The sequence below is a fragment of the Martes martes genome (assembly GCF_963455335.1).
Source record: "Martes martes genome assembly, chromosome: 13".
NCBI classification, from domain to species: Eukaryota; Metazoa; Chordata; class Mammalia; order Carnivora; family Mustelidae; genus Martes; species Martes martes.
This window is the reverse complement of record NC_137901.1, coordinates 63,941,547-63,969,069: the sequence shown is the minus strand read 5'-3', so window position 1 is coordinate 63,969,069 and position 27,523 is coordinate 63,941,547. Positions and strand designations below refer to the sequence as shown.

The 27,523-nt window shown below is 48.4% G+C and overlaps 1 protein-coding gene across 3 annotated transcripts; it reads left to right on the top strand.

The window, feature by feature from the left end:
- Positions 1-753: 753 nt before the first annotated feature.
- Positions 754-24,022, top strand: YPEL1 (yippee like 1). 3 transcript variants are annotated; one of them, XM_080821699.1, is made up of 5 exons: positions 754-946; positions 18,034-18,316; positions 21,247-21,290; positions 21,843-21,951; positions 23,073-24,022. In XM_080821699.1, exons 2-5 carry the CDS (start codon positions 18,200-18,202, stop codon positions 23,160-23,162), a joined length of 360 nt encoding a protein of 119 aa, XP_080677825.1. In that variant the 5' UTR covers positions 754-946; positions 18,034-18,199; the 3' UTR covers positions 23,163-24,022. The 3 variants fall into 3 exon arrangements, with proteins under 3 accessions (XP_080677825.1, XP_080677826.1, XP_080677827.1); XM_080821700.1 differs by lacking the exon at positions 754-946 and adding an exon at positions 17,157-17,431; XM_080821701.1 differs by lacking the exon at positions 754-946 and having other exon boundaries at positions 18,018-18,316.
- The last annotated feature ends 3,501 nt before the right edge of the window (positions 24,023-27,523 follow it).

The window sequence follows — 27,523 nt, the reverse complement described above, 5'->3', positions numbered from 1 at the left end:
TGGGGTCAACAAAATAATGACTTGAGAGTCGTAGAGGGATGGGGTGTGGACATGAAGATGGGATGGGCTGCCTGGGGGGCCGGGAGGGCCACCTGGAGGATGGAGCTTCCTGTCGAATCCGATCTGGGGGTTCTGGAGCAGAGAGCCAGATGCAGAGGTTCTCAGGCAGAGTGGCTTGGAGGGTTCGGGGAGGATGGAGTGGGCGAGCGCGGAGGACGCCGTATTCTGGGAACCGAGTCTGCGAGTGGTCCGGCCAGGGAAGCCCAAGTCCCGCGCACGGCCGACCCATGCGCCCCGCTTCGGCCCCGGAAGCTGTGGTCCTGACGTCCATGAGCCGACCCAGGCGCGCGGCGAGACCGAGTGGCCCGCGGGCTCCCCACCGCGGGGGAAGCCTGCGGGCGAAGACCGTAGGCTGAACACCCAAGTCCAGGACAGCCTGCGCTTGCGCCCTGCGATCCTCTTTGAGCCCGCCCCAGGGCCCGCCCCTCCCCGCGGGGCCCCGCCCCCAGGCCCTTCAACCCTCATAGGCAGGCTCCGAGGCCGCGCTCGGCCGGCCGGCCAATGGGAGCGCGGCGCGCCCCGCGGCACGTGCGCCCCCGCCCAGCCGGGTCGAGTGCGAGCCGGTCCAGCTCCCGGGCGCGGAGCGCGCGGGGAGGGAACGCGCGGGAGGGGCGGGGCACGGGGAGGAGCGCGGGCGGGGGGGCGCGCTGATTGGCCGATGCCGCGTTCCGAGGCCGTTAACGGCGGCGCGGCGGGGCCGCGGCTCCAAAACAAAGGGCAGGCGGCCCGCGGGGCGGCGGCGGGAGGATGCCTCGCGCCCTGCGGAGGCGCCAACGGCCGCAGCGCGTCCCGGGCCGCGCCGGCGCCGCCTGAGAGCCGAGCCCGCGCTGACCGGGGCCCGGGCCGGATGGGCGCTGCGGGCCGGGGCGCGGACCGCCGAGCGGCCGTGAGTACGGGCGGGCCTGGACACTGTTGCGCGGGCGGCTACTTTGTGGCGACCCAAGGCTCCTGCGACAGCGGGCGGGGCCCGGAGGCACCTGTTGGGCGTCCGGGCCGGCGGGCGGGGCGCGAGCGGGCCGCGAGCGGGCCGCACCTGTGGATGTTTTTGTTCTGATTGGATTTTTTGTTGTTATTTGGCTCACTCCGTGTTGGGGCGGACCACAAAGCCCGATCTTTGATTTTGCCCTCCTTTCTTCCTTCCCTTCCCTGCCTCCTTCCCACTTCAGCCACGAAAAAAATTTACAGAGAGAATGAACTAGATGCCTGCTGATAATAGGCATTTCCCTCTTTAACAACAACAAAAAAAATGTTGCGACCCGGAGTGAAATGAGGACAAAAGAGGGTTCCTAGGAATGTTTATTAGAAGAGGGGGATGTTTTCGAGTTACCCACATAAAGATCGTGACTAAAATGAATTGTTCTCTGTATCAGTTCCCTGCTTGTAGCACTAGGCTTTTTTTTTTTTTTTAAAGCACAGCTTGCAGGAGCCATAGCTTGGGAAACCTGCTCAGTAGGGTCCCCCTCCCCCAGGCCTGCCTCTGATTGACATCTTTGATGTCCAGATAATGTGCTGAGTTCCAGGATGGGGAAAAAAAAAGGCTATAATTTCATTTTGCAAAGATAATGGCTTTGGAAGACCTCAGTTTCCCCACCCCCAAGCTTTTTTGTTCAGTTGCATTTCTTCTTCCTCTTTCTGGCCAGAACACACACTTTAACCTGTTGTTTCCTTTGCCAAGAATGTTATTCTTTCCACCCACCTCCCTCCTAAACTAAGCAAGCCTCCAGAGGAGGCTTACCTCCTCTAGGGAACTCTTCCAGGTGCCTCACCTGAGCAAGCCGGCTCTCTCCCACACCTGTGCACCCTCCGGCCTCTGCTCTGTTCTAGTAGATGAGTCCCTGCTCGGTGCCAGGAGCTGTGCTGGATGCTGGGGTGGTTGAGTTTTGTAAATGTGCGCTGATTCCCTCTTACCCCTGGCCCCGGGTTCTTGGGTGACAGTTGTGGTACACTTGAGAAATGCTAATACTGAAGCTCTCCTGGACTCTTATGCTCCCTCCCCTTGCGTCTCACAGGGTTAGAGTGTCTTCTCCTTGCAGGAACCTCTCAGAGGTAGGACCAGAGCGAAATGCTGTCCCACCACAGACCTGTAGCGCAGAGTCTGGCTTCTGTTGGGCACTTAAGAAAAAATATAGCTGAATAATCTTAATTACCAATCTGAGCAATAGCCTTTGCTTTTTTTTTTTTTTTTTTGCTTCCTTTTTTTTTTTTTTTTTTTAAGATTTCATCTTTAAGTAATCTCTACACTCAGCATGGGGCTCCAGCTCACAACCCTGAGATCAAGAGTCACAGTCTGCACTGACTGAGCCAGCCAGGCGCCCCCGTAGCCTTTGCTTTTTAAACGAACTTCTTGTTTTGTAATAACTTTAGATTTCTGTGAAAGTTGCAAGGATAGTCCAGACAGCCCTGGTATGCCCCATGCCCAGTGTTGCCCAGTGTTAACGACCCTCTGCTGTTATGGTGCCTTTGCCAACATGAGCAACTGACACGGAGACATTCTTGTAGCCTAAGTCCAGACATTAAATCTCACCGTTTTGAAACCTTGGAATGTGTAAAGCTCTTTAGATTGGAAGCAGCATTCCTATAAAATCTCTTCCTGATTTTCCTGCCTGTCGTCCCTAAGTTTCACAAGGACCTAGTGTCAAGGGACAGAGAGTGGAGAGGGCAAGGGGCTGCCATAGAGTTTGAATGTATCCCTCCACACCCCCAGGAGACTGAGAAACTAGAATATGAAGAGGCATATTCTTAGTTATTGGGTAGCGTATATAACCACTTCGCCCTAGAGAGCTGTTCTGACGTGGGGAGCTGGCAAAACCGATCCTCAGCCGCTGGGAGTACTTGAAATGCTGAGGTCAAGTTGCCAGTAGAATCTGCCTGGGTGGATTTAATGCCAGGAAGATATAAAATTGGCATTTCAAGAAGCTGCTTTGCCGAACTTGAATAACACAGATTCTGTTAGCCTCGGAGCCCGGACACAAATACAAGAAAGGGAGGAAAGCCCTCTGGTTAACTAAGCCCATTTTGCCTTTTTATTGCTATCACTTTTAATTTGTGAGGGCATGGTAGACTGCATAATGACACCTGTCCTCAACTTGCTGGGTTTTTTATTTTTGCCTTTTCCATGTGTTCTGTTAGAGCTACGTGCCTGCTGTAACTTCAGTAGCTACTTACCTATGTTTGTAGAAAATATGAAAACTTGAAAAAGAAAAAAGCAGCAGCAATGGAAATTTTCCTTTCAAACTCTTCATTTGAGGTTCATTTGGTTTTCCATCTGTAGAAAAGTAGTTAGATCTGCTAATCAGCGAAACCTCTAGGGAGTGGAAATCTTGACATGAGATTTCAGGGGAGGTTGGAGAAGTTCTGAACAACCAAGACATAGAGGGCTAAGGGTTCTGGGGAGGACAGCAGAGGTTGGATTCAGGAAAGAAGTCCCTGTTCCTTCTGTGATAGAAACCCTCTGAAAAGCTGTCTGCTGGTGAGAGAGAGATGGAAATCCTGGAGCCAACACAGTGTCGTCCCCACCCAGGGAACATCCCCTTAATCTGGCTCCTGAAGAACCTCAGAACCAGGACCAGAACTCCCGGTGGGGAGATGCGCTCACCATCCCTCTGTCCCGCTGTCCTATAACGACGACACGACCTCTTATGCGATTGTCTGGACCACCCTGTGAATCGCAATTTACCCACATTTTACAGATAAGGCAACAGCTTGGCTTGCGGTTCCCTGGCCACCAAACACGGGGCACAGTTTGAGCCAAGCGCTCTTGCAGCTTTGTCCCCCCTCACCTCCAGCAGCCTGTCTCTTGCCAAAGAGACCCCTCCTGGGTCCCTCGTGCTGTCACCTGACTTCCCAGTGTTGGCACTCTCACCTCTGAGCACTGGCCCCCTTCGATTGCTCTTTGCATCTCTGGTTTTTCCTTCTCTTGCTCCAACACAGGCCTTCAAATGTTTGGTTATGTCCTTATCCCACCGTGTGTCCTGCTTCCATCAGCCTTCTGGGTCCCTCCCTTTCAAGTGAGAAGGGCAGTGGTGTGTGTGTAGCTAGCACCGTCTTTCCCCCTGTCAATAGCAAGCAAGCCAGTAAACTCTGCTAGGAAGTGTCCCTAGGCCCTGACTGTGGGGAACTTTGTTACTAGTGGGAGAAATACAAAAGAATGTATTACAGGTTGTTGGAAAAGAAGGGCTCAGTGTAAACACATTAATTAGTCTTGCAGGAGACAGATGGCGGAGGCAGAACCTGAGGCAGGAGGGAGGAGGGGCGAGGACCAGGACCTGGAGGGCAGAGGTGCCAGGCCATGCGGTGTTGAAGTTGCACAGACACCCCTGCCCGGATTCTGGAGAGGCTGTGGGGCTTCATCTGGGGCCAGCCAGATAGGTGGTAGGACTGAGGAAATCTTGCCCCTCCCAGTGGGTCCACTGATCACCAAGCCTGCAGTTCCTGAAATGTGTGAAGAGCATTTCATCCTGTAACTCCAGTGAGAAGGCAGACCGTGCATGGGAAGGGAAGCTGGTTCTGCCAAAGGCAAACTGGCCTCCTGCCATTGCCCTTTGACGTGAATCCTTCCAGGCCTTTCCACACCTGCGCTGTGTGTGTGTGTGTGTGAGAGAGAGAGAGAGAGAGAGAGAGTTTGAGTAGTTGGTACATACCTTCGGTATCAAAAATCTAAAGTCACTGGGATGCCTGGGTGGCTGTTGGTTAAGCGTCTCTTTCGTCTCAGGTCATGATCCCAGGGTCCTGGGATCGAGTCCCACATCAGGCTCCTTGCTCAATGGGGAGCCTGCTTCTCCCTCTGCCTGCCTCTCCCCCTGCTTGTGTGCTCTAATAAATAAATAAAATATTTTTTTAAAAATCTAAATTGTTCAAAAAGCCAATGGTAAAAAGGGAGTCACCTTCCCCGTGCTTCCTAGCCCCCAGCTGAGGTCCAAGGGCGTGTGCCCAATAGTGCTGACAGGTGTTAGCAGATGGCTGCAGCACAGCCAGCCCTCGCCAGTGGTGATAGCAACTTCTTAAAAATCTTTGCCCACCTGCTAGGTTGTAAGACCTACCAGACTCCCTTTAATTTGCTTCGATGAGTGAAGTTCACACAGGTTCATGTGTCTGCAAGCCACAGTGGTCCAGGGTATAGACTCTGGCTTTGAATCCACTGCTTACTAGCTGTGCAACCTTGGCAGGTTGGTTAAGCTCTCTGGGCCGCAGTTTCCATATCTGCACAGTGGGACTCAGAAGAATCCCCACCTCTGAGGGTTGCTGCCAGTTCGTCTGGTTCTTGTGAAGTCTGCTACTTAGAATAGTGTTGGCCTGGGCGGGCGGTGGGGGGTCTCTGCAGAGCCCCCATGTTCCCTTTTCCATAGAAGATGTGGCTGTCCCTACCAGAGCCACCCACCCGGGGTCCCACTTCCACCATGAACTCTGGCTAAATGCTTTGTATGCCTGGTGCCTCCCTTCCTCCTTCCTGGGGGAAGTAGAGGGCTGGGACTGAGCCTGTCACCAGGTAGTGGCAGCGTGGGGAGGTGGCGTGGAGAGTAGGGAGAATGGGTGTCCCAGGGTGTGGGGCCCTCGGGAGCCTCCATGCCATCCCGGAAATGTCAGAGCTGCCTGGCTGGGGCTTTATTTCTCAATGTTTTTGTCTTTCGAAGTGTGGTAACAGCACCATATGGACACGGGCCTGATTCACGTTCTCTTAAAATAATTATGCGTGTTTATTTTAAGAGAGACATTTCTGGAATCCAGAATATTGTTTTCGCTCCAAAAAATTACCCCACAGTAATATCTTCTGTGGGGGTGGGGGGATGGTTGCTGCCCTCCAAACCCAGGGGAAACATAATGTCCTATAGTAAACATGATTCACAGGACCCATCGGCCTTTCTGTGACTTCATGGAGGCTCCTAACTCACCAGTAGCTCTTTGTTGTAAAAGCCCATTTTGCACACTGGGTGCCTGAAAATTTGGCCGTGATCTTGCCAGTGCCCCAGCAGATACCCAGTTTAGAAGCCTAGTGGAAACACCACCCAAAATGCTTCTCCGGAACCACAAATCCAGGCCTGGCCATTGCCCTGGCTGGGCCCCCTCTGCTGGGTAGCGACAGGGGTGGCAGTCAGGACAGAGATGGTGGAATGTGTATATGTGAGGCACACTCCTGCCTTGGAAGGGTTGGCCGTGAGTGCTGAGCACAGACAAGGCTCAGTAAAGTTGACAGGAGACTCTGAGGAGGGCGGTTCCACAGAGACAGGCCTTCTGGACACTGGCCGCTCCTCAGGCTGAGGTCAGCTGGGGCGAAGGCCATCCTTGGAGGCCTGCAGTGGAAGGACACATAGCTGTGCCATTGAGCAATTCACGATAAACAGAAAAGCCTTGGCGATTTGCCACTTTGAAAGGCAACATTTGAAAGGTGGTGTCCCATACAAAGGGAACTGCATGTAAGCTGAAAATAAGAGGTGTTACCCCCATTATTATTATGAATAAAAGTGAAATCCCCCCCTTTTTTTTAAAGTACCCTCTATACCCAGCATGGGGCTCGAACTCACAACTCTGAGATTAAGAATCACACACACTGCCAACTGAGCCAGCCAGGCACCCTGAAATCCCTTGTTTCAAAGCTGGAGGGAGTTTCTGGGCGTTTCTCCATTCAGTCACGGGGAGCAGTGTTTCTGCCACTAAAGGGGCAGGACTCTCGAGACCTGACCAGGCAGCTGGTGAATAGTCTGAGATTCCTGTCTCTTGGCCCCTTTACCACGTACTTTTATTTATTTATTTATTTTTTTTTTTAGAAGATTTTATTTATTTGTCAGAGAGAGAGAGAGAGAGAGAGAGCGCGCACAAGCAGGCAAGTGGGAGGCAGAGGGAGAAGCAGACTCCCCCGCGGAGCGAGGAGTCCGATGGAGGACTTGATCCCAGGATCCTGGGATCATGACCTGAGCTGAAGGCAGCGGCTTAACAGACTGAGCCACCCAGGCGTCCCTATGCGTACTTTTAGAGTCTTCATTGAGGGAGTCTGAGGAAAGAAGGGACAAAACTGAAGACTCCTTTCAATAGAGGGGAAAGACTCAGGTGAAGGTATGAAACCAGACTCAACATGAGTTCAGTAAGAAGTCAGGTCAGAGGGTGCCTGGCTGGCTCAGTTGGTAGAGAGTGGGACTCTCAGTCTCTGGGTTGTGAGTTCAGGTTTGGAGCCTACTTTTAAAAAAAAATTTTTTTAAAGTTATTTCCTTCCTTATGAGTCATCACCAAATTGTGGGGGGCGGGGGAGGTTGCATGTGTAGATTGATAGTACCTGTGTGGCCCGGGTGAGACATGGGTGAGAGTTGGGCTGCTGTGAGTGGGATCCATCCGCATTGACCCCCCATGCCCATGACCCCAAAGATGAGATGGATGCCAGGGTTCCAATTCAGAGTGCCCAGTAGTTTGGGCAACAAATAAAACCAAATAGAATGTATCAGGGCTAATGTGATGTCTTGAAAAGGTTAAAGTTTTGGGAATCCCTGATGGGGAATATCTAATACAATCAGACTTCTTCAGAGGCTCCCTTAATCCTTGGTTGAGAAGACTGAGTGGAGAAAGAAACAGAGCTTCGTTTTGGAAGACAGATGTGTAGGCGTCCGTGTGTGTCCCTTGTGTGGAACCTTCCTCCACGATATTCTTGCTGGCTGATTTTCTCTGTTGGGAAATGGGATAACCATTAATTTCTGTTTCTGGTGTAAAATAGGACCCACCTTTTCCTTTTCCTACAGATGGGTATCCATAACGTCCAGCACCATTTTAGGAAACCTCTCTCTCGCAGTGAGCTACGATACCACTGTCATTGTATCTAGTGTCCATCTAGGCATAGGTCTGTTTCTAGGTTCTCTTTCGAGCCCCATCAGCCTGTTTTCCTGTCCCCTGCCAGCACTGCTCTGCCCCCGTGGCTGTGGAAAATGGCAGGATGGCTCTCTGTCAGACTCAGGTAGCAAACATGTTTCCATCACGCTCTTTGAGAGCACCCTCACTGGTTTTGACCTTTGACAGGATGGGGCTCAAGACACACTACCCTAAAATATGTCACCATGCATGTTGACTATCTTAAGCTGGAGGAATTTGAGAAAATGACAGAAGGAAGGAGATCATTCTGACCTCCCCCTTTGCCCTTATTCCCTGACACAGGTCATAAGACCCTCCTGGCAGGGGGCGCCTGGGTGGCTCAATGGGTTGAGGCCTCTGCTTTCGGCTCGGGTCATGATCTCGGGGTCCTGGGATTGAGTCCCGCGTCGGGCTCTCTGCTCCGCAGGGAACCTGCTTCCCTCCCTTTCTCTCTTTGCCTGCGTCTGCCTGTTTGTGATCTCTCTCTGTCAGATGAATAAATAAAATCTTAAAAAAAAAAAAAAAAAAAGACCCTCCTGGCAAAGGTGTCCTCCCTGTACGAGGAGGAGGGAAGACCTTCCTATCAGAGACAGAGAATTTGGGGCCAAGAATTCTTCACAACCTTATTAAACCTCCCTGTCTTTCTAGTTACTTCTTCACCACAGAATACCCCCTTGACCAAAGACCTCTGCCTTGTCAGTTCTTCACAAATAAACTGTTTCTTTGTCTAAGTGATAGAAAAGCTTCCTGCTCTGTTGCTATTGGTTCTTCATTCTCTTGTGGAAACATTCCATAAGATCTGTGTGCTTTTCTCCTCCTGATCTTTCTTTGCCAGTTTAATTTCCAGACCCAGCCAGGGACCCCGAGAGGGTTGAGGAAACCTTTATCCTCCCCTATAGATACTTTTAGGATAAATTTTAGAATCCAGTCTCGCTGCCTCTCACTGGCTCCCTGGCTTGCATATGCACGTGTACACATACACGTGCGTGCGCACACTCACACACACACCCAACATATCTTACTGGATTTTTTTTTAAGATTTTATTTATTCATTTGACAGAGATCACACAAGCAGGCAGAGAGACAGGCAGAGAGAGAGAGGGGGAAGCAGGCTCCCCACTGAGCAGAGAGCCCGATGCTGGGCTCCATCCCGGGACCCTGGGATCATGACCTGAACTGAAGGCAGAGGCTTTAACCCACTGAGTCACCCAGGCGCCCCTCTTACTGGATTTTGATTTGAATTGCATTTGACTTAACAATTACTTCGGGGGCGGGGTGCCCGGCTAGCTCAGTCAGCAGACAGTGCCACTCTCTGATCTTGAAGTCATGAGTTTGAGCCCCACGTTGAGTGTAGAAATTACTTAAATAAAATTTACGTGTGTCTGGGTGGCTCAGTTGGTTAAGCATCCAACTCGGTTTCGGCTCTGACCATGATCATTTAGGGTCATGGGATCAAGCCCTGCATCGGGCTCTACCTTCAGCATGGAGTCTGCTTGAGATTCTCCCTCCCCCACAGCCCCTGCCCCTGTGCTCATGCTCTCTCTCTCTCTCTCAAATAAAATAAAATAAAATAAAATAAATACAATCTCTAAAAACAAATAGAGTTAAAATAATAAAAATAAAAATCACTTTGGGGAGAATTCATATGTTTACAATATCTTCCGGTCCTGATCTCGGTCTATCTCCATTTATTTAGGTATTCCTTATTGTCCCTCAGAAATTTATGCTCTCTCTGTAAAGGTGTTTCAGGTCTTTGAATTTATTCTTAGATACTTTGCGCTGTAACACTGTTGCCTAAGTGTATATTTTTCTATTCTGATCTTTATGTCTTGTTGCCTTGTCTTGCAGAGCTGGCTGGGACTTGGGAGGAGGGGAGGGCTGTGTGGAAATGGTGGTGTAGAGGCTCATTCCTGATCTCAAAGAGAAAGTTTTCTAAGTCTTACCCGAGAAGCTGATGTTCATTGTGGGTTGTTCCATTTTTATAGATGTCTCTTAACAAATAAGGAAGTTCCCTTATTTCCTTAGTCTGCACAGAATGTTGCTAGAATTGTCAATGGATGTTAGATTTTGTCAAATGCTTTCTCTGCATCTATTGAGATAAACAGATTGAGAGAACAATAGGTGGTACATTGTATAAACTGTATTTCCTAACGTTAAATGATTTTGAATTCCTTTGATAAAGTCAGCCTAATTGTATTTTATTATCCTTTTAAAATAGTATTAGATTCCATTTGGCAAACTGATTTCGGGTGTTTGCATCTTGGTTCATGAGAAGAAAATTATAGCGAATTTCATTCTTGCACTACTCTCATCGAGGTTTGGTATCAGGTCAAACTATCTGGTTCATTCCCATTTCTTTAATGTTTATCAGATTGTTTGGGTTTGCTATTTCTTCCTGAGTCCTGTTTCTCAGTTATATTTCTTCTAGGAATTTATCTGTGTGATTTACGTTTTCAAATATATTCAGTTAATCACAACATCCTCTTAACCCTATAAACCTCATCCGAAGAAAGTGATATATCCCATTTCCATTTCTGCCAGGTTATTACTTCTATCTGATCTCTCCCTCCCACCTCTCTCCCCATATCAGTCGAACAAAGCTTTATCAGTTTTATCTGTCTTTTCCAAGAATAAACTTTTGGCTTGTTGATCCTCTCTTGCATGTTTTCCTTGCCTGTTACATTTTTTCCTGTTTATTTCCTTCATTATGTTTTCTTTGTGTTGTTTCTCTGTTGCTTTTTTTTTTATGATTTTATTTATTTGACAGAGAGACAGCAAGAGAGGGAACACAAGCAGGGGGAGTGGGAGAGGGGGAAGCAGGCTTCCCGTCAAGCAAGGAGCCTGATGCAGGGCTCGATCCCAGGACCCCAGGGTCATGACCTGAGGCGAAGGCAGACACTTAACTGACTGAGCCACCCAGACACTCCTCTCTGTTACTTTTTTTTTTAAGATTTTATTTATTTATTTGACAGACAGAGATCACAAGTAGGCAGAGAAGCAGGCAGAGAGAGAGGGGAGGAAGCAGGATCCCTGCCGAGCAGAGATCCCGATGCGGGGCTCGATCCTAGGACTCCGGGATCATGACCTGAGCTGAAGGCAGAGGCTTTAACCCACTGAGCCCCTCTCTGTTACTTTTTTAACTTCTTTTTTTTTTAATATATATTTTTAAAGATTTATTTATTTATTTGACAGAGAACGACCGCGAGAGAGGGAACACAAGCAGGGTGCAGAGAGAGAGGGAGAAGCAGACTTTCTGCTGAGCAGGGAGCCCAGTGTGGGTCTTGATCCCAGGACCTGGCATCATGACCTGAGCCGAAGGCAGACGCTTAACAACTGAGCCACCCAGGCGCCCCTACCTTTTTTTTTTTTTTTTTTTTAACTTTTAAAGATGTGTGTTTACTGTTGGTGAGAATGCAAGCCGATGCAGCCACTCTGGAAAACAGTATGGAGGTTCCTCAAAAAGTTGAAAATAGAGCTACCCTATGACCCAGCAATCACACTACTGGGTATTTACCCCAAAGATACAGATGTAGTGATCCAAAGGGACACATACACCCCAGTTTATAGCAGCAACATCCACAACAGCCAAACTGTGGAAAGAGCCTAGATGTTCATGGACAGATGAATGGGTAAAGAAGATGTGGTCTGCGTGTGTATACATGTACACAATGGAATACTGCTCAGCCATCACAAAAAACCAGAAATATTCCCATTTGCAATGATGTGGATAGAACTAAAGGGTGTTATGCTAAGCGAAATAAGTCAGAGAAAGACAAATATTGTATGATCTCACTCATGTGGAATTTAATAAACAAAACAGGGATGCCTGGGTGGTTCAGTCAGTTAAACATCTGCCTTCGGCTTGGGTCATGATCCCAGAGTGCTGGGATCGAGCCCCACATCGGGCTCCCTGCTCCACAGGAAGCCTGCTTCTCCCTCTCTCACTCCCCCTGCTTGTACACCCTCTCTCTGTCTCTCTCCCTCTGTCAAATAAATAAATAAAATTTTTTTTTTTTTTAAAAAGGGAAGGAAAGAAAACAGAGGATCATGGGGGAAGAGAGGAAGAGAAAACCAGATGAAATCAGAGAGGGAGCCAAACCATAAGAGACTCTTAATCATCAGAAACAAACTGAGGGCTGCTGGAGGGGAGATGGGTGAGGGGATGGGGTAACTGGGTGTGATGGGCATTAAGGAGGGCACGTGATGTAATGAGCACTGGTGTTACATAAGACTGATGAATCACTGAACTCTACCTCTGAAACTAATAATAAACTATATGCTAATTAATTGAATTTAGATTTTAAAAATTCTCTGAGGGGAAAAAAAGTCAACCTTAAAAAAAAAAAATCGTCACAGGAAGATTCCCTGTGTTGCCTTTTGACATCCACACCCACTTCAGCCCCCTCTTAACCCCCAGCATCCTCTAATCGGTTCCCCATTTCCATGATTTTGTCACTTCAAGAATATTCTACAAATGGAATAATACAGTATGTCACCTTTGGGGGACTGGCTTTTTCTTTTTTTTACTTAGCATAATCCTCTGAAGATTCCTTCAGGTCGTTGGGCTCCCTGCTCAGCAGGGAGTCTGCATCTCCCTCTCCTTTTCCCTCGCCCCCCAGCTTAGGCTCTCTCTCTCTCAAATAAATAAATAAAATCTTAAAAAAAAAAAAAAGGGTGTTTAGCTCATCATTTCAACCTATCATATTTTCTAGTCTACATCCTGTAAGATTATACATTTCCCTTTAAGTACTAGAAAGTAGTTATTTTATTATTGTTTAATAATATTAATAAAAAGATCTTTTAATTTCCATTCTTAGACCATGAGTATATAGAAATACATTCCTTTCTCTCCTCAGATTATACTTTTTTAATATGAGAGAATAATTGACACACAATATCCTATTAGTTTTAACTGCACATAATATTGATTGGGTATTTTTATATACTATGAAATGATCTCCACCATAAATCTAGTATCCCCTGTCCCCACACAAAGTTGTTACAAAATTACTGACCATATTCTCTATGCTGTACATTATATCCTCATGACTTCTTTATTTTGTTCATACCCCTTAATCCCCTTCACCTACTTTGCCCATCCCCCCACCCTGTCCCCTCTGGTAACCCACCATTTGTTTTCTGTAACTGTGAATCTCTTTCTGTTTTGTTTTTTCTTTCATTTTTTTGTTTACATCCCACATACAAGTGCGGTCATATGGTGTTTGTCCCTCTCTGACTTCTTTCACCTAGTGTAGTACTGTTGACATTGAGCCGCGTACGATTTCGTGGTGAGATGACTGCGCAGTGTTCCACTGTGTATGGCCATATCTTCTTTATCCATTCATCTATCAGACACTTGGCTGCTTCCATCACTTCCCTTTTCTCCCCATCCTCGCCAAGTTTTATTTTTTTGGTCTCTTTGATAATAGCCAATCTGACAGGTGTGTGCTGATAGCTTATTGGAAAACCACAATAAAATGAAAACTAGTTTTGTATTTCCCAGATGATGAGTGATGCTGAGTCATCATCTATCTTTTCATGTGTCTGTGGCCATCCGGATGTCTTTGGAAGAATGCCCATTAAAGTCCTCTGCCCATTTTTTTTTTAAAGTAGGCTGCACACCCAACGTGGGGCTCGGACTCACAAGCCCTGGATCAAGAGTTGCTCGCTCTACCAACCAAGCCAGCCCGGCGGCCCCCCTGACCATTTTTAAACCAGGATGTTTGTTTTTAAATTGTGTTAAGTCCCTTGTATATTTTGGATATTAACCCCTTTTCAGACGTGTGATTTGCAAATATTTTCTCCCATTACACAGGTGGTCTTTTGTTTTGTTGATGGTTTCCTTTGCTGTGGAAAAGCTTTTTAGTTTGATGTAATCCCACTTGCTTATTTTCTCTTTTGTCGCCCTTGTCTGGAGAGATGGGTCCCAAAAACATACCGCTAAGAATGAGGTCACAGAGCTTCCTGCCTGTGGCTTCTTTGAGAGTTTAACAGTTTGGGGCCTTACATTCAAGTCTTTAATCCATTCTGGATTTATTTTTGTGTACAACATAAGACAGTGGTCCAGTTTTCTCCTTTCGCACCTAGCTGTCCAGTGCCCCCGAGGCCATTTAGTGAAGAGACTCATCGTATATTCTTGCCACCATTGTCCTGGGTTGGCCATACGTGTGTGAGTTTTGTTCTGGGCTCTCTAGTCATTCTGTTGATCTGTGTGTGTGTCTTTGCACAAGTACCACACTGCCTTGAGTTCTGTGGCTTTGTTTTTTTTTTTTTTTTTTTTTTTTTTTTTTTTTTAATATTTTATTTATTTATTTGACAGACAGAAATCACAAGTAGGCAGAGAGGCAGGCAGAGAGAGAGGAAGGGAAGCAGGCTCCCTGCTGAGCAGAGAGCCCGATGCGGGGCTCGATCCCAGGACCCTGAGATCATGACCTGAGCCGAAGGCAGAGGCTTTAACCCACTGAGCCACCCAGGCGCCCCGAGTTCTGTGGCTTTGTAGTATAGTTTGAAATTAAGGACTGTGATACCTCCAACTTTGTTCCTCTTTCTCTAAATTGCTTTGGCTATTGGAGTTTTTTGTGGTTTTATACATATTTTATGATCCTTTGTTCTATGAAAAATGCTACTGGTATTTTGTCAGGTGTTGCATTGAATCTCTAGATTACTTTGGGTAGGATGAGAATTTTAACAGTGTTTTTCCAATCCATGAGCACAGAACATCTTTCCATTTCTTTGTTGTAGACATACATTTCTGCATTTCCAAGCATACAAAGATTTTTCTTTTTTCTTTTTTTTTTTTAAAGATTTTATTTATTTATTTGACAGAGATCACAAGTAGGCAGAGAGTCAGGCAGAGAGAGAGGAGGAAGCAGGCTCCCTGCCAAGCAGAGAGCCCGATGCGGGGCTTGATCTCAGGACCCTGAGATCATGACTTGAGTCAAAGGCAGAGGCTTTAACCCACTGAGCCACCCAGGTTCCCCCAAAGACTTTTCTTGTTAGGTTTTCTTACTGATTTCTTTTTTTTTTTTTTAATATTTTTTTATTTATTTGACAGACAGAGATCACAAGTAGGCAGAGAGGCAGGCAGAGACCGGGGGGGGGGGTGGGAAGCAGGCTCCCTGCGGAGCAGAGAGCCCGATGCGGGGCTCGATCCCAGGGCCCTGGGATCACGACCCGAGCCGAAGGCAGAGGCCCTAATCCACTGAGCCACCCAGGCGCCCCTTCTTACTGATTTCTAACTTAAGTGTATTGTGGTCAGAGAATATACTGTGTTTTAAGTTTGGGGAAGTTGGTTGAGACTTGTAGGGTGGGCTTTTGTAAATGTTTGCATGCTGTGCGTGAATGTGGGTTCTGAAGTTCTTACAGTTTCCTCCATGTCTTTTGGGTCCAATTTGTTCGTCACATTTTGCATATCCTCTCTGCCCATAATCATTTGTGTTTGTTCTATCGGTCACTGAAAGGCATAGTAAAAGAGAAATGTATTTATACTATATATGCTATGTTTTAAGTGTAATATAAATATGTAATAAGTATACCATATTTACACACTATAATCAGTGTTCCTATTCTTTTTTTTTTTTTTTTAAACAGAGCTTTGTGTCCCGCGTGGGGCTTGAACTCACGATCCTGAGATCAAAAGTCACATGCTCAATGAGTGAGCCAGCCAAGCACGCCCAGTAATCCTATTCTGGTTGAAGATTTATTTCTTACTCCTTGCAGTTATGTCAGTGTTTGATTTATATATTTTGAGGCTATGTTATTAAGTGATAAGGTTTACACTTGCTTTTTCTTTCCCTGCTATTTTTATCATTATGAAGTAACCCATTTTTCTGTCTAGCAAAAGTCTTCCCTTAAGTATTTATTTAAGGGAAGAAAGTCTTCCCTTAAATATTTATTTAACAGAAGTGCTAATGTATTAATATTTTTTCATTTGCATATCATACTTTTTCTGTCCTTTAGCCACTTTTTTTAAAGTAATTTCTACACCCAACATGGACCTCAAACCCACGACCCCAACATTGAGTCACTGCCCTACCGACTGAGCCAGCCAGATGCCCAGTCCTTTTCCTACTTCAATTTCTTTATTATGAATCACATACATATAATACATAAGACAAATATGTTGCCAGCAAATAATTATAAGCCCCATGTCTGTGTTGCCACCACCCAGGTTTCTAGCCTTATCTTTTAGCCACTCTGTGTCCTTACTTTGAGGTATGTCTCTTGTAAATTAAGTCTAGGTGAGTTGTTGAACTCACAACTTCAAGATCAAGAGATGCATGTTCCCTCAGCTGGGCCCCCCCTTTCTTGCATCTTTTTAGACTGACATTTTATTATTCACTGATAAGCCCCTTTGTAGGTTTGGAATTATACAGTTAGGTTTGTTGTTCTAGAAATGTCATCAAAATCACAACATTTATCCTTACTTCCCAGAATCAGAAGCTTAACCAATACTTACAGCTACTTTTTTTAATAATACAAGGACTCTAGAAAGTTTTCATCAGAGCTCTCATCCTGAGTTACTGTGCTCATGTAGTACGGTGATATATTTTCTTTTTCTTTTATATTTTTAGGGGAGAACAAGGGGTGGGGGGGAGGGGGAGAGAGAGAGAGAATCTTAAGCAGACTCCATGCCCAGCGCGGAGCCTGAGGCAAGACTCAGTCTTACGACCCTGAGACCATGACCTGAGCAGAAATCAAGAGTATGACACTTAACCAACTGAGCCACCCAAGCACCCCACACAGTCCTATTTCTTCAAAGCTCTACAAGATACTGCTGTTCTGTTTACCCATGGACTTACCGTCTTCTTCATTCCCATTCTTTTTTTTAGACTCTCACGTTTAGTGCTATTTTTCTTTTGTCTGAAGCACATCCTTGCGTTTCCTCTAGTGATATTTTGCTGAAGTCAAACTTTTTAGTTGTCTGAAAACATAATTCCGGAATTCTTGAAAGACATTTTCACTGGATGTAGAATTCTGGAATAGCCATCATTGTCTTTCAGGACCTTAAAGGTACCTTTCCTGACTGCCTTCTGGGTTCTGTTGTTCTACTTAGGAAATTGTTCTGTTGAAAGGTAATTTTTCCTCCCCTTCTGGATACTTCTAATACTTTTATTTCTCTTCCTTTGGTGTTCTACAGGTGCTCTGCCCCATTTTTCCTCTCACTTTACCATCCATCAGTCTAAATATGTGTCTGGGCCTTCACCGTCATTTGCAGGCAGTCAAGCCCCATCGATGCTGTATTCCTCTATGGTTTCATCTAACCGTTTATAGTTTTCATTCTTACATTGATTTTTTTTAATAGTTTGGGGTTTTGTGTGTGTGTGTGTTTAATTTTAATTTTTAAAAAATTTTTATTTATTTGACAGAGAGAGAGCCAGAGCAGGAACACAAGCAGGGGGAGCTGCAGAGGGAGAATCAGGCTTCCTGCCGAGCAGGGAGCCCGATGCGAGGCTTGATCCCGGGACCCTGGGATCATGACCTGAGCCGATCGCAGATGCCCAACTGACTGAACCACCCAGGCGCCCCTCATTCTTACATTTAGGTCTTGGATACACTTTGAGTTATTTTTTGTATATGGTGTTAAATAAGGGTCCAGCCTCATTTTTGTTTTGCATGTGGATATCCAGTTTTCCTAGCGCTGTTTGTTGAAAAGACTGCCCTTTCCCCACTGAATCATCTCGGTGCCCTTGTTGAAAATCAGTTGAGCATATAAAGGGTTTATTTCTGGATTGATATGTAACTTCTTCACGATTAATTAAACTGGATCCCTCCTGCATATTCATAAATGTCACGGTGCTTTGAGTCATTAATCCCAGGATTTGGGACAAGATGTGTGCCATCCTGCTGCTGGCCTCCCTCAGATGGGAGGCTTGTTGGCTGCTTTTTCCTTTATGTTTCCAGAAGTCACACACAGCCTAAAATGCACTAAATCAGATGTTTTTCTCAAATGATCTGGATGTAAAAGTAGTTCACTCACCACTATCAATGGCATCTAGAATGAAACCGTGACAAATAGTAAAGAATTCAATCTTCTGGGTCTGCCTCTCCCCACCCTGTTCCTGGGAACACACAATTTCCAAGCATCCCTCCTCAAGGTCTCTCGTTCCCTCCGTAACCTTGTGCTTTGTCATGATTGGTTGACAGGTTGTGACGCTTTTCTCTCGTCCCAACTGTGTGGACAGTGCCACACGCCCTCCGAACGACGACGGCCCTTGCATGCATCTTCCGCTGTTTCTTCTGTCAGAGGGCCCAGCAGAGCCGCCGGCCGTCCAGTGCCAGCCCTGAGCTGAGCGAGGAGCGCCCAGCCGAGATGGTGAAGATGACAAAATCCAAAACGTTCCAAGCTTATTTGCCAAACTGTCACCGAACCTACAGCTGTGTCCACTGCAGAGCCCACCTGGCCAACCATGATGAGCTGATCTCCAAGGCAAGTGGTTGGTGTCCAGGGAGTGATGGGCTCCCGGTCACGGTGATTGTACCTCCCTACCAGGTGGACATTTGACCATCATGTGACTTCCGGGGTTGGTGGTGTCCTAGGAGTCTAGGGCCTTCTGGGCAGCGCTGATGAATGTTTTGTGCGTGATTGAGTGTGACTGACTGCTATCTTGTTATCTCAGTATGACTATGATCTTGGTGTGCCATTGGGCATGGTGTTGGCACAGGGGGTGCGTGTTGGAAGGCTAGGCAGCTGGGACAGAAAATCACAGAAAGCAAGATGAGTAGGTTATTTGTCAGAGCAGTAGAGTTCACGTAAGACCAAGAAACACTGAAGGAGCAAAGGAAGTCTAGAAGATCTGTGGAAATAGTCCAATAATGAGGAAATTAAATGTTAACTCGGAATGCTTAAGAAGAAAACAGGGTATTGTGGGGGAATGGGGAAAATTGGATCTTTTAGAAAATTACCCAGGAGGGAAGCTGTGAAGAGGGCCATCTTTGTCATTAGTCAGTGATGCCCCGGCCCGAGGGAGCTGTTCCTTGGTGCGGGCGGGTCTCGTTGTGAGAAGGCTCTGGTTTTATCTGTGGACCACCTCCGGCACCCCACCTGTTCCCAGGAAGTTTTATTGGGCCACAGCCATGTTTGTGTGTTTCCACAGCACCGGTGGCTGCTGTCGGGCTGGCCAGAGCACCAGCATCCTTACTGCAGAGGTTGTGCGGCCCCCAGAGCTGAAAACATTTCTCAGCTGGCCCTCATTCATGGAAGTTTGCAGACCTCCTGCTCTAGTCTGACTTCTGTCTCACCCCAAACCACAGATCTGGCCACATCACAGATCCAAACCCTGTTTAAAAAATAAGGATTTGTGGGGTGCCTCGGTGGCTCAGAGGGTTAAGCATCTGCCTTAGGCTCAGGTCATGATCCCAGGTTCCTGGAATCGAGTCCTGCATTGGGTTCTCTGCTCAGCAGGGAGCCTGCTTCCCCCTCTCTCTCTGCCTGACTCTCTGCCTACTAGTGATCTCTGTCAAATAAATAAATAAATAATCTTTAAAAAAAATTTTTTTAAATAAGGATTTATAGGGGTGCAGGGGGAGAATTTGAAGAGCAGGCAAAGGAATTAGGAAAATCGGTCTACAGAATTGAAGGCTAAAAAGGATGTGAGGGGAAGCCCATAACATGATTATTTGTTAAACTGGACATAAAGTAATATTCTTAATTCTGGAAAGCCACTGGAAAGGAAAACTCTTAAATAGGGTTTTTATTTTTCTTTCTTTCTTTTTTTTTTTTTTAAGTCTGAAAGCTGTATGTTTAGATCAAAACACCACTAGCCTCAGGCCGGGGTATGCGGCCGTAACAAAGAGCCCCCAAACCACAGGGGCTTAGTGGCTTAGCATGAGGGTCTCTGTGTTGCTCCAGTGGATGTGTGTCCCCGGTCAGCAGGGGCCGCTGCCGTCCGTGCCCATGCAAGGGACTGCGCAAACCAGCACAGTGAGCATGATGTGCACAGGAGGCAGGGACAGATCTGCTTTCCCCTCCTCACCCCTGACTCCATTCCTTCTGCTTGTCTCTGTTAGTTGTGTGGCATATGTGGTCTCTTTCTGGCCTATAAGATCATGGTTTTCCCTTTATCTTTTAAGATTTTATTTATTCAAGAGCATGCGAGAGAGGGAGAGCACAAGTAGGGGAAGGGGCAGAGGGAGAGAGAGAAGCAGGCTTCCCACCAAGCGGGGAGCCCAATGTAGGACTTGATCCCAGGACCTTTGGATCATGACTTGAGCCGAAGGCAGACACTTGATTGACTGAGCCACTCTGGTGCCCTATGGTTTTCCCCTTAATTGAAGGGCCCCCACAACACGGCACGGCACAGCGTGTCATGGCTAGCTCTCCTTCACTTCCCAGTGTGACTCTCTCACCGCACACGCTCGTGCCCAGCTGCTTCCGTCCCCTTCTTCATGTCCGCGTGTGTCCTGGATGTGAGTGCCCTCGTTTGCTCACTTGTGTGGGTATCCATGTGTCCCATGCTTTTGCAACTGCAAATACTTACCAGTAACCATTCTTGTCACACATTTTCCTATGTGCTCCGGTTGGTTTGTCTTGACAGTGAATCCTTAGGAGTGGAGTGGCTGGTCACATAGCATGTGCCTCTTAATTTACAGATACTGTCACCCTCTGCTCCAGTCAGCATTCCTCACGGTCTTTTGAATTGGTGCTGAGGTGGTAGGCAAAAAAAAAAAAAAAAAAAAAAAAACCAAACCCAAAAAACAAAAACAAACTAAAAAAACACTCAAAGAAGTTCTCTTCATTTGGTTATTTTTGAGGTCCCTGTGTTCTGCTTGGTCATTTGGACCTGGCACCAAAGCAGACGAGCCCCCCATCTGTCTAAGAGGGAACTCATATGCCCTTTTGTTGCTGAGAGTGCAGGGTGCGGGCGCTAAGTCTGGAACTGACCCGACTGTACCCCATCCTGCCTCCATTATCATCCCAGATTCTGTGGGTATGCTACAAGCTGTTCCTTGGCTTATAGCACTTTCCTGGGGGAGATGTCACCAGAAGGTCCCTTCCTCCAAGGAAGGAGTCATCTTGGGATATGGTTTTGCTTTCAGTTTCAATGGCAAAGCATGGGAACGTCCCCTCGCCCCTACTGTCTGACTGACGGGAGCTAGTCCAGCAGGGAGAATTGGGACACTGAGCAGCCCCTCTGGGGCTCTAGGAGCGCTGTGACTTCTGGGTCCTGTGTGGGGTCCGGGGTCCTGGAGGCCTGTGGTCAGCGCTCCTCCTGAGCACTGCTCGAAATGCCCCGCAAGGTGGCCCTTCCACCCACGTTGAAGTCCATGTCCTGAAACAGTCTCTCCACCTTCATCCCAAAATGCCAGACTTTTCCTCTTACCGAAGTACATCTGTTAAATTTTTTTTCTTCTTTGCAGTCTTTTCAGGGAAGTCAGGGACGAGCCTACCTCTTCAATTCTGTGTGAGTACTACTGCCTTATGGACATGGCTGTGTCCATGGTCCGATCACATTCAGTGCTCCTGTCCATCCATGCACGTGATTTCGCAAAGCTGGACTGTGCAGAGTTCCCCGATGAGCTAGAATGATCCAGTGGTTTTGTTTTTGGTTTTTAAGATCTTATTTATTTGAGAGAGCACAAGCCGGGGGGGAGGGGCAGAGGGGGAGGGAAAAGCAGGCTCAGGAACCAGGAATCATGACTGAGCCACCCAGGCGCCCCTAGAATGATCCAGTGTTTTGATAGCTTAAGGAATTCTGCTCTCTTTAGTGTGAGAGTTTGTGGGAAGGGTGTGCTCTTACCTGAGACCTAGCTCCCACATGAGGCATGGTCTGTGACCCATTTGTGGTGGGTTTGATTTTTTGACGGTGCTCCATGCAGGATGGTGGTCACTGCCCCCGCAGCCTGTCCCATCTTGGGATTCTGGAGAAATAAAGAGTTGATCCTTCCCGCAAGGGCGGTGGTGGGCAGGGGCGGGGCCTCCGGCCCTCAGCACGGTCTCGCCTGCTCCCCTGCAGGGTGAACGTGGGCTGTGGCCCGGCGGAGGAGAGGGTCCTTCTCACTGGGCTGCATGCGGTCGCAGACATCTACTGTGAAAACTGCAAAACCACGCTCGGGTGGAAATACGTGAGTACCCGTGCACTCCGGGCCCGCGGACTCACCGCGGTACCAAAACACGCATTACAGTCAGGAGCAAAATTTGCAAAGGAGTAAGACCTCCTGCCTGAAGTGTCCCGTGTTCTCATCGTAGAGTGTTTTTCTAGCTGATTGAAGGTGGAGATCCTCACATGGCCGCACCCGCGCTCCCCTGACTCCCGGAGGTGGGACATGGGTAACAGCCATGCTGGTTGGCGGGCACGTGGCCCTGCCCTCCGAGGGTCCTCTGGCAGGAGGGGAGCGGCCCACCCATGTGGGAGACACTCCCTGGTGGCTGGGGCAGCCCCCAGCGAGGCCTGGCCTCACCGGCTCACCTGGGGCTTGGCCCACAGGCAGCTTCTGCCTGCCCCCTCCCCCCGCCATACTCCCTGATCCCGTTGTTCCCCACCCCTCCTGTTGACTCCCAAGTCTGTCCCCTGTGTCCCCGACCACCACCAGCCGTGGCATCTGAGAGGTGCATCTGGATGTGGCTGGTGCCTGCCTGTTGTCCGCTACAGCCATTCTGGCCATCTTGGTCAGGGCTGCCTGTGCTTCCTCTTTCTGGAATTCCTGACTTCGTGTCCTCCACATTCCTTGACACACATGAGGAGACACAGTCCCCAGCGTGGAGATGGGCTCCGAGAGGCCTGCATGTGCACACACGTACACCCTGCCAAGCCCCATTCCGTTTCTACCTTCACTGCCCAGCCAAGGGCCTTCTCTCTCCCTCCAGCATCTTAAATGACCCCCGGTGCTGGCTATAGCGGCCTCCACTGGCCTTTTACCTGCAGTCCCTGCAAGCAGGATCTCGCTCCCCTTTCTCCCTCTCGGATTATCTTACGCATGGTAGATGCTCAGGGATAAACTTGAATTACCCTTTCCCTGTGAAATGGATCTGTAAGGTTAAGGACAAGTAGAGGTGGGCTGCCCTTCCCTGCCCAGGCCTGTCACTGAGACAGACCCCTTCCCTGGCCCTGGTCTGTGGAACAAGGGACACCTGGGGAGATTTGACCCCACATGCTTATTTTCTTTGCCAAGAGTGTAATGAAGTTGAAAAGTGAAGTCGATACCATCCTGAAACCTTCTTTCTACTTTTCTTTTTTTTTTTCAAGGAACATGCCTTTGAAAGCAGTCAGAAATATAAGGAAGGAAAATTTATTATTGAGCTTGCCCACATGATCAAAGACAATGGTTGGGAGTAAAGTGAAAACTTCATTCTCTTCTGAATACTAGTTTGTGGAAGAGACTATAAGTGTAACGGAGACATAGGAGCACCCTGGACGGCCGTATTTCTTGAACTTGAACCTTGCGGTGGGCGGGCCTCTCCCGGCTGTTCCGGTGGTAAGGTGTCCCTCCAGCCTCTGTCCTGTTCACGTACATGGCTGTTTCTGAAATGTTTCAGTGACCTTTTTCCCAACTTCTCAAGTTCTAGAGACAGAATTAACTGATTGATGACTTACCTGTCTAGTTAATACCTTCTTTTAAGCTATGCCTTTACGATAGAGTTTGGCTGTGCTCTTTCATGTTTGATAAAAAAAAAAAAAAAAAATTTCTGCAGACCACAGAGTTAGGGCGCTTTTCAGAGAGCAAGTTCACAACGCTCTTTTTGAGTAAGGGTACTGTAGGCCACTTTTTCTCTTAATTCCTGAAACTACAGATGGGTTATTCCTCTTGCAGATGAGCTGTTAAGGCATAGTGCTCATTTAGGAATCTTCCAGAAACAGTCAACAAATCTGTACACCAAGGGGCCTTTTTTTTTTTTTTTGAAGGCTTGTTCAGAACTAGAAGATACCACTGATTACATTTTAGACAAGCTATAAATAGAGAAATCTGTCTAATGGAACATCTTGTTTATTTAAGCCAACGCTTCTTTATCTAGAAAGCAAGCATTAGCAAAGGCTGTTCCAGGGGGCCGCAGGCGCCCATGTGCGGAGGCCGCAGTCCGGCAGGGCTCTGGAAGTGGAGCTTCTGTGTCAGTCCCTGACAGGGTGGTCTGTGCAGTGAGGGGTGAACTCACTGGACAGAATCAGATCGGATTTCCTTTTCTGTTCTGATGTACTTGAAGAAAAAGAAATACTTTTGCGTATGGAAGAGGCCAGAACTAGCAGGATGAACTTCCAAACTAGAGATTTGGGAGATCATTTTAAAATTTTTTTAGGAAAGGTTAAAGTTTCAAAACAGATTTAAACTTTGTAAATGAATATGGGTCTCCTGTGCCCCACTGGTTCTGCTCCTTGAGCCGACACAGAAGGGACCTGGATGGTCGTCTACACCCTGTGTCTCAGCAATGTATTTTAAGTTCCGATCCACCAGTGCCTCCGCAGGGAGACGGCACTCCGCAGGGTTCTGGCCAATTTTCAGAGAATGAAGGCCAAAAACCATTCCCAAGTCGGTTTTGGTTTTCAGGTTTCTGACCTGACTCCAGCTGCCTGGCCCAGCCTACTGCTCCAGGAGTCTGGCGGGGCCTTGGGTGTAGCATGGCATGAAACTCCTGAGACCCCACTGCTGAGGGGCAGGAAAAGGGCCCAGCGAGGCAGGGAGAGAGAAGGGCAGTGTACCCAGACGTTTCTCAGCCCAGCCGGTGGCTCTGAAACCACTGCAGCAAAGGTCAGCCCAGGGGCGAGTGTGAGCTGGCCAGGAAGGGCAAGAGAACGGCTTTCCAGTCCTGTGGGAGGTCCCTGCCCTCCCCGGAGCCCAGAGCCCATGGCCAGGCACTGGGCTCCCCTGACTGGTTCTGGCACAGCTGCTCACCCAGAGCTTCCCTTTTGGCACCGTCTCTCTGGCTAAGAGGGAAGCCTTAGAATGTGGGGAGATGCAGCGCCCCACTCTGGGCAAGGGGACAGGCGCCCAGGTTAGTGTCCACGCATATCCCAGCATCAAGGGCAGGTCTTTGTACAGCTGTGTGGGCCTCTGTGCGTGCAGGTACTCCAGCAGGCTGCTGCTTCCCCGAGCTGGCGTCCCCCGCAGGTTTAGGTTGTCCCAGCACAGGCCTCACGTGTATAAGTTCACGTTCAGCTGTACAGCCTTCAGGTGCCCCGGGGCCTGGGCCTGCACACGTGGCGCACCCGCTGCCAGGCTCCGAAAACCGAAGACGCTTCGCCCTCGAGCTGGCACAGGCAGCGTGGACATCTGCGGCTTCGGTCCCCAGTGGCCACTTTGAAGGGACGGCAAGGCCCTTTAATTGAGGAGTGAGTGCTCCTCATTGAAAACTTCACCTAAACTGACATTTCCCTCCTTGCCTTGTTTCCTCTGCGAGCCTCCGTGCTGCGCCTGAGGCCCCGAGAGGATGAGGGCTGGGGGGTCCTTGGGGCACCGAGGGCCAGGCTCCTGAGCGTTTCCCCACAAGCTCTTCGTTTAAACTGAAGAATCTTCTCAAATTCTTCTGACCGAGTTTTGTATATACTAAACCTATATTTAAAGCTTTTATATGTTCTGGGCAAGTTTACTGCTCCTTGGATTTGAGCACTTTGGTTTTTGTATTGTCTTTTGTGATGGCATTGAAACATTTTTACTAGTGGTCTTAGGCTTTTTTTTTTTTTTTTTTTTTTGGTAATTGATACCAACGAAAAACTCTTTACCACTTTTATTTGTTGGTCTTCTGAAAAATCCAAGCTCCTTTCAAAACCAAATGAACAGACCGTGAGCTGGCTTCAGGGAAGGACATTCGGGAGACCACACACAACCAGACGTGCTGGCGAAGTGTGGGAATGTTCCACCCTCTTAAATTCCGAGACACTAAATATCATCCTGTGACTTTTATTTAAATTATTTAAAGTATTTGTTTCCTTAAAGAATGGGAGATGATGCCAGGACCAGAAATGCGTTGAACTTCAACCATGTCACGTTCTCTGGCACAGCGCGTCTGCTTTACCAGTGTGGTTTCATTTCGTTGCTGTTTTATATATACATATATACAGTATTTTTGTATCTTAATGCTTATTCTTGATGGCATCTGTCAGATATTAGGCGAGATCAGACATGGGAATTTTTCCAAAAGCCCTTTTAATTTACCTGAGGACCTCACCAGGTACTTACAAAATCCAAGCGGTTTTAATATTTAGAAAACTAATTTAAAAGTTCCAAAATGATCTACAGAAATGTAAACCCTCCTTTGTCAAAGGCTCTTGGTTGGGTCTGCAGCCTAGGGTGGCCTGGCCATGCTTTGGGCCAGGTGGGTGTGGTCACTGGGTGCAGCTGGAAGGACATACATATGGACAGCAGCCGGAAGGTTTGCCCCTTGGAGCAGGACTGCCAAGCTCACGTGCACAAGCCTCTTTCAGCCTCCGTGTCCAGCCTTTTGTCCTGTGTCTGTGTGAGGTTGAAAAATAAAGCTTCCACTGTCAGATGTGTCCTTTCTGGTAGCACCTCCTGTCTCGGGCTCCCTGCCCCAATGCTGAGGGGCCCTGGGTTCCACTGGGAGCTTTGGGTCTCTGAGCTCCTCCTGTGGCTGTTCTGGTCCTGTGCGGTGGCGTGCAGCTTGCCGTGTCCTGGAGCAGGGTGCCACAAGGCTCCCCACCAGGCAAGTCTGGAGTGGGTACACGCAGCCCAAGAAAGCTTCACCTGAGCTCCTCCTGCTCCCAAACTCAGAAGGCTGAGGATCCCAGGGGCCCTCTGGAACCTTCCCTCTCCAGGGCCGCCTCCTCACCCACCCACCTGCACCCTGAGTCACCAAGAGCTATTCAGAGGTCTGCGAGTGTGTTCACACAGCTGTCCCTGATGCAGCCCTCTACTGGACGGACCAGGTTCTTGGAGGCATTCTGGGCACAAACACCAGCTCTCTGATGTTCTGGTGTAGCTGGGAGGGATGGTGGGGAGGTCAGGGAGAAGGGTGACGAGAGCCTGGCCCCAGGTGCGGAGGGCTGAGCGGGTGCTCTCTAGAACCCTGGTCCCTGGCTACAGTCAACAGGCAGAGGACTGCGGAGGAAGAGGGTGCATGGGGAGCACAGACCTTGTTCTCCACACACAGGACAGCCAGTGACTGGTGTGAAACGAGGACAATGGCCAGACGAGCTCTGGGAAGGGGGTCCAGATGGCACCTGGAGGATGTGTTCAAGGGGCTTGAACAGAGGCAGGCTAGAGAGCAGGCTTGGGTCTGGGATTCAGTATCAGAGGTGGAAAGAGGGGAGTCCTGCGGTGCCTGGATGGCTCAATGGGTTAAGCCTCTGCCTTCGGCTCAGGTCGTGGTCTCAAGGTCCTGGGATCCAGCCCCGCATCAGGCTATCTACTCAGCAGGGAGCCTGCATTCCCCCCCCCCCCCCCGCTGCTCTGCCTACTTGTGATCTCTGTCAAATAAATAAAATCCTTAAAAAAGTGGGGGTGCGCCCAGGTACATTCGGGAGCTGCTACTGACACTGATGGATCTGAGGTTTGGGTGAGGAAAAGAACAACCAAGGACAAGAGCCTAAGTGAGGTTTGCAGTGTGACAAGCTGGAGGGGGTCGAGGCCCGTGCCAAAATGAGGACAACAGGCCTCAGGAGTGCGTGTGAAGGGGTGGACAGCTGTCCCACGCTTCTGTAGAGGCACCCTGGGAAAGCTGAGGTAGTGCTGTCAAGGTCAGGAGCAG

Excerpts from the sequence above, each read along its gene's own strand:
- YPEL1 (XM_080821699.1), top strand. The coding sequence starts at position 18,200 with ATGGTGAAGATGACAAAATCCAAAACGTTCCAAGCTTATTTGCCAAAC. Across the intron at positions 18,317-21,246 it reads ATGATGAGCTGATCTCCAAG|TCTTTTCAGGGAAGTCAGGG; the intron begins GCAAGTGGTTGG and ends TCTTCTTTGCAG. Across the intron at positions 21,291-21,842 it reads GCCTACCTCTTCAATTCTGT|GGTGAACGTGGGCTGTGGCC; the intron begins GTGAGTACTACT and ends GCTCCCCTGCAG.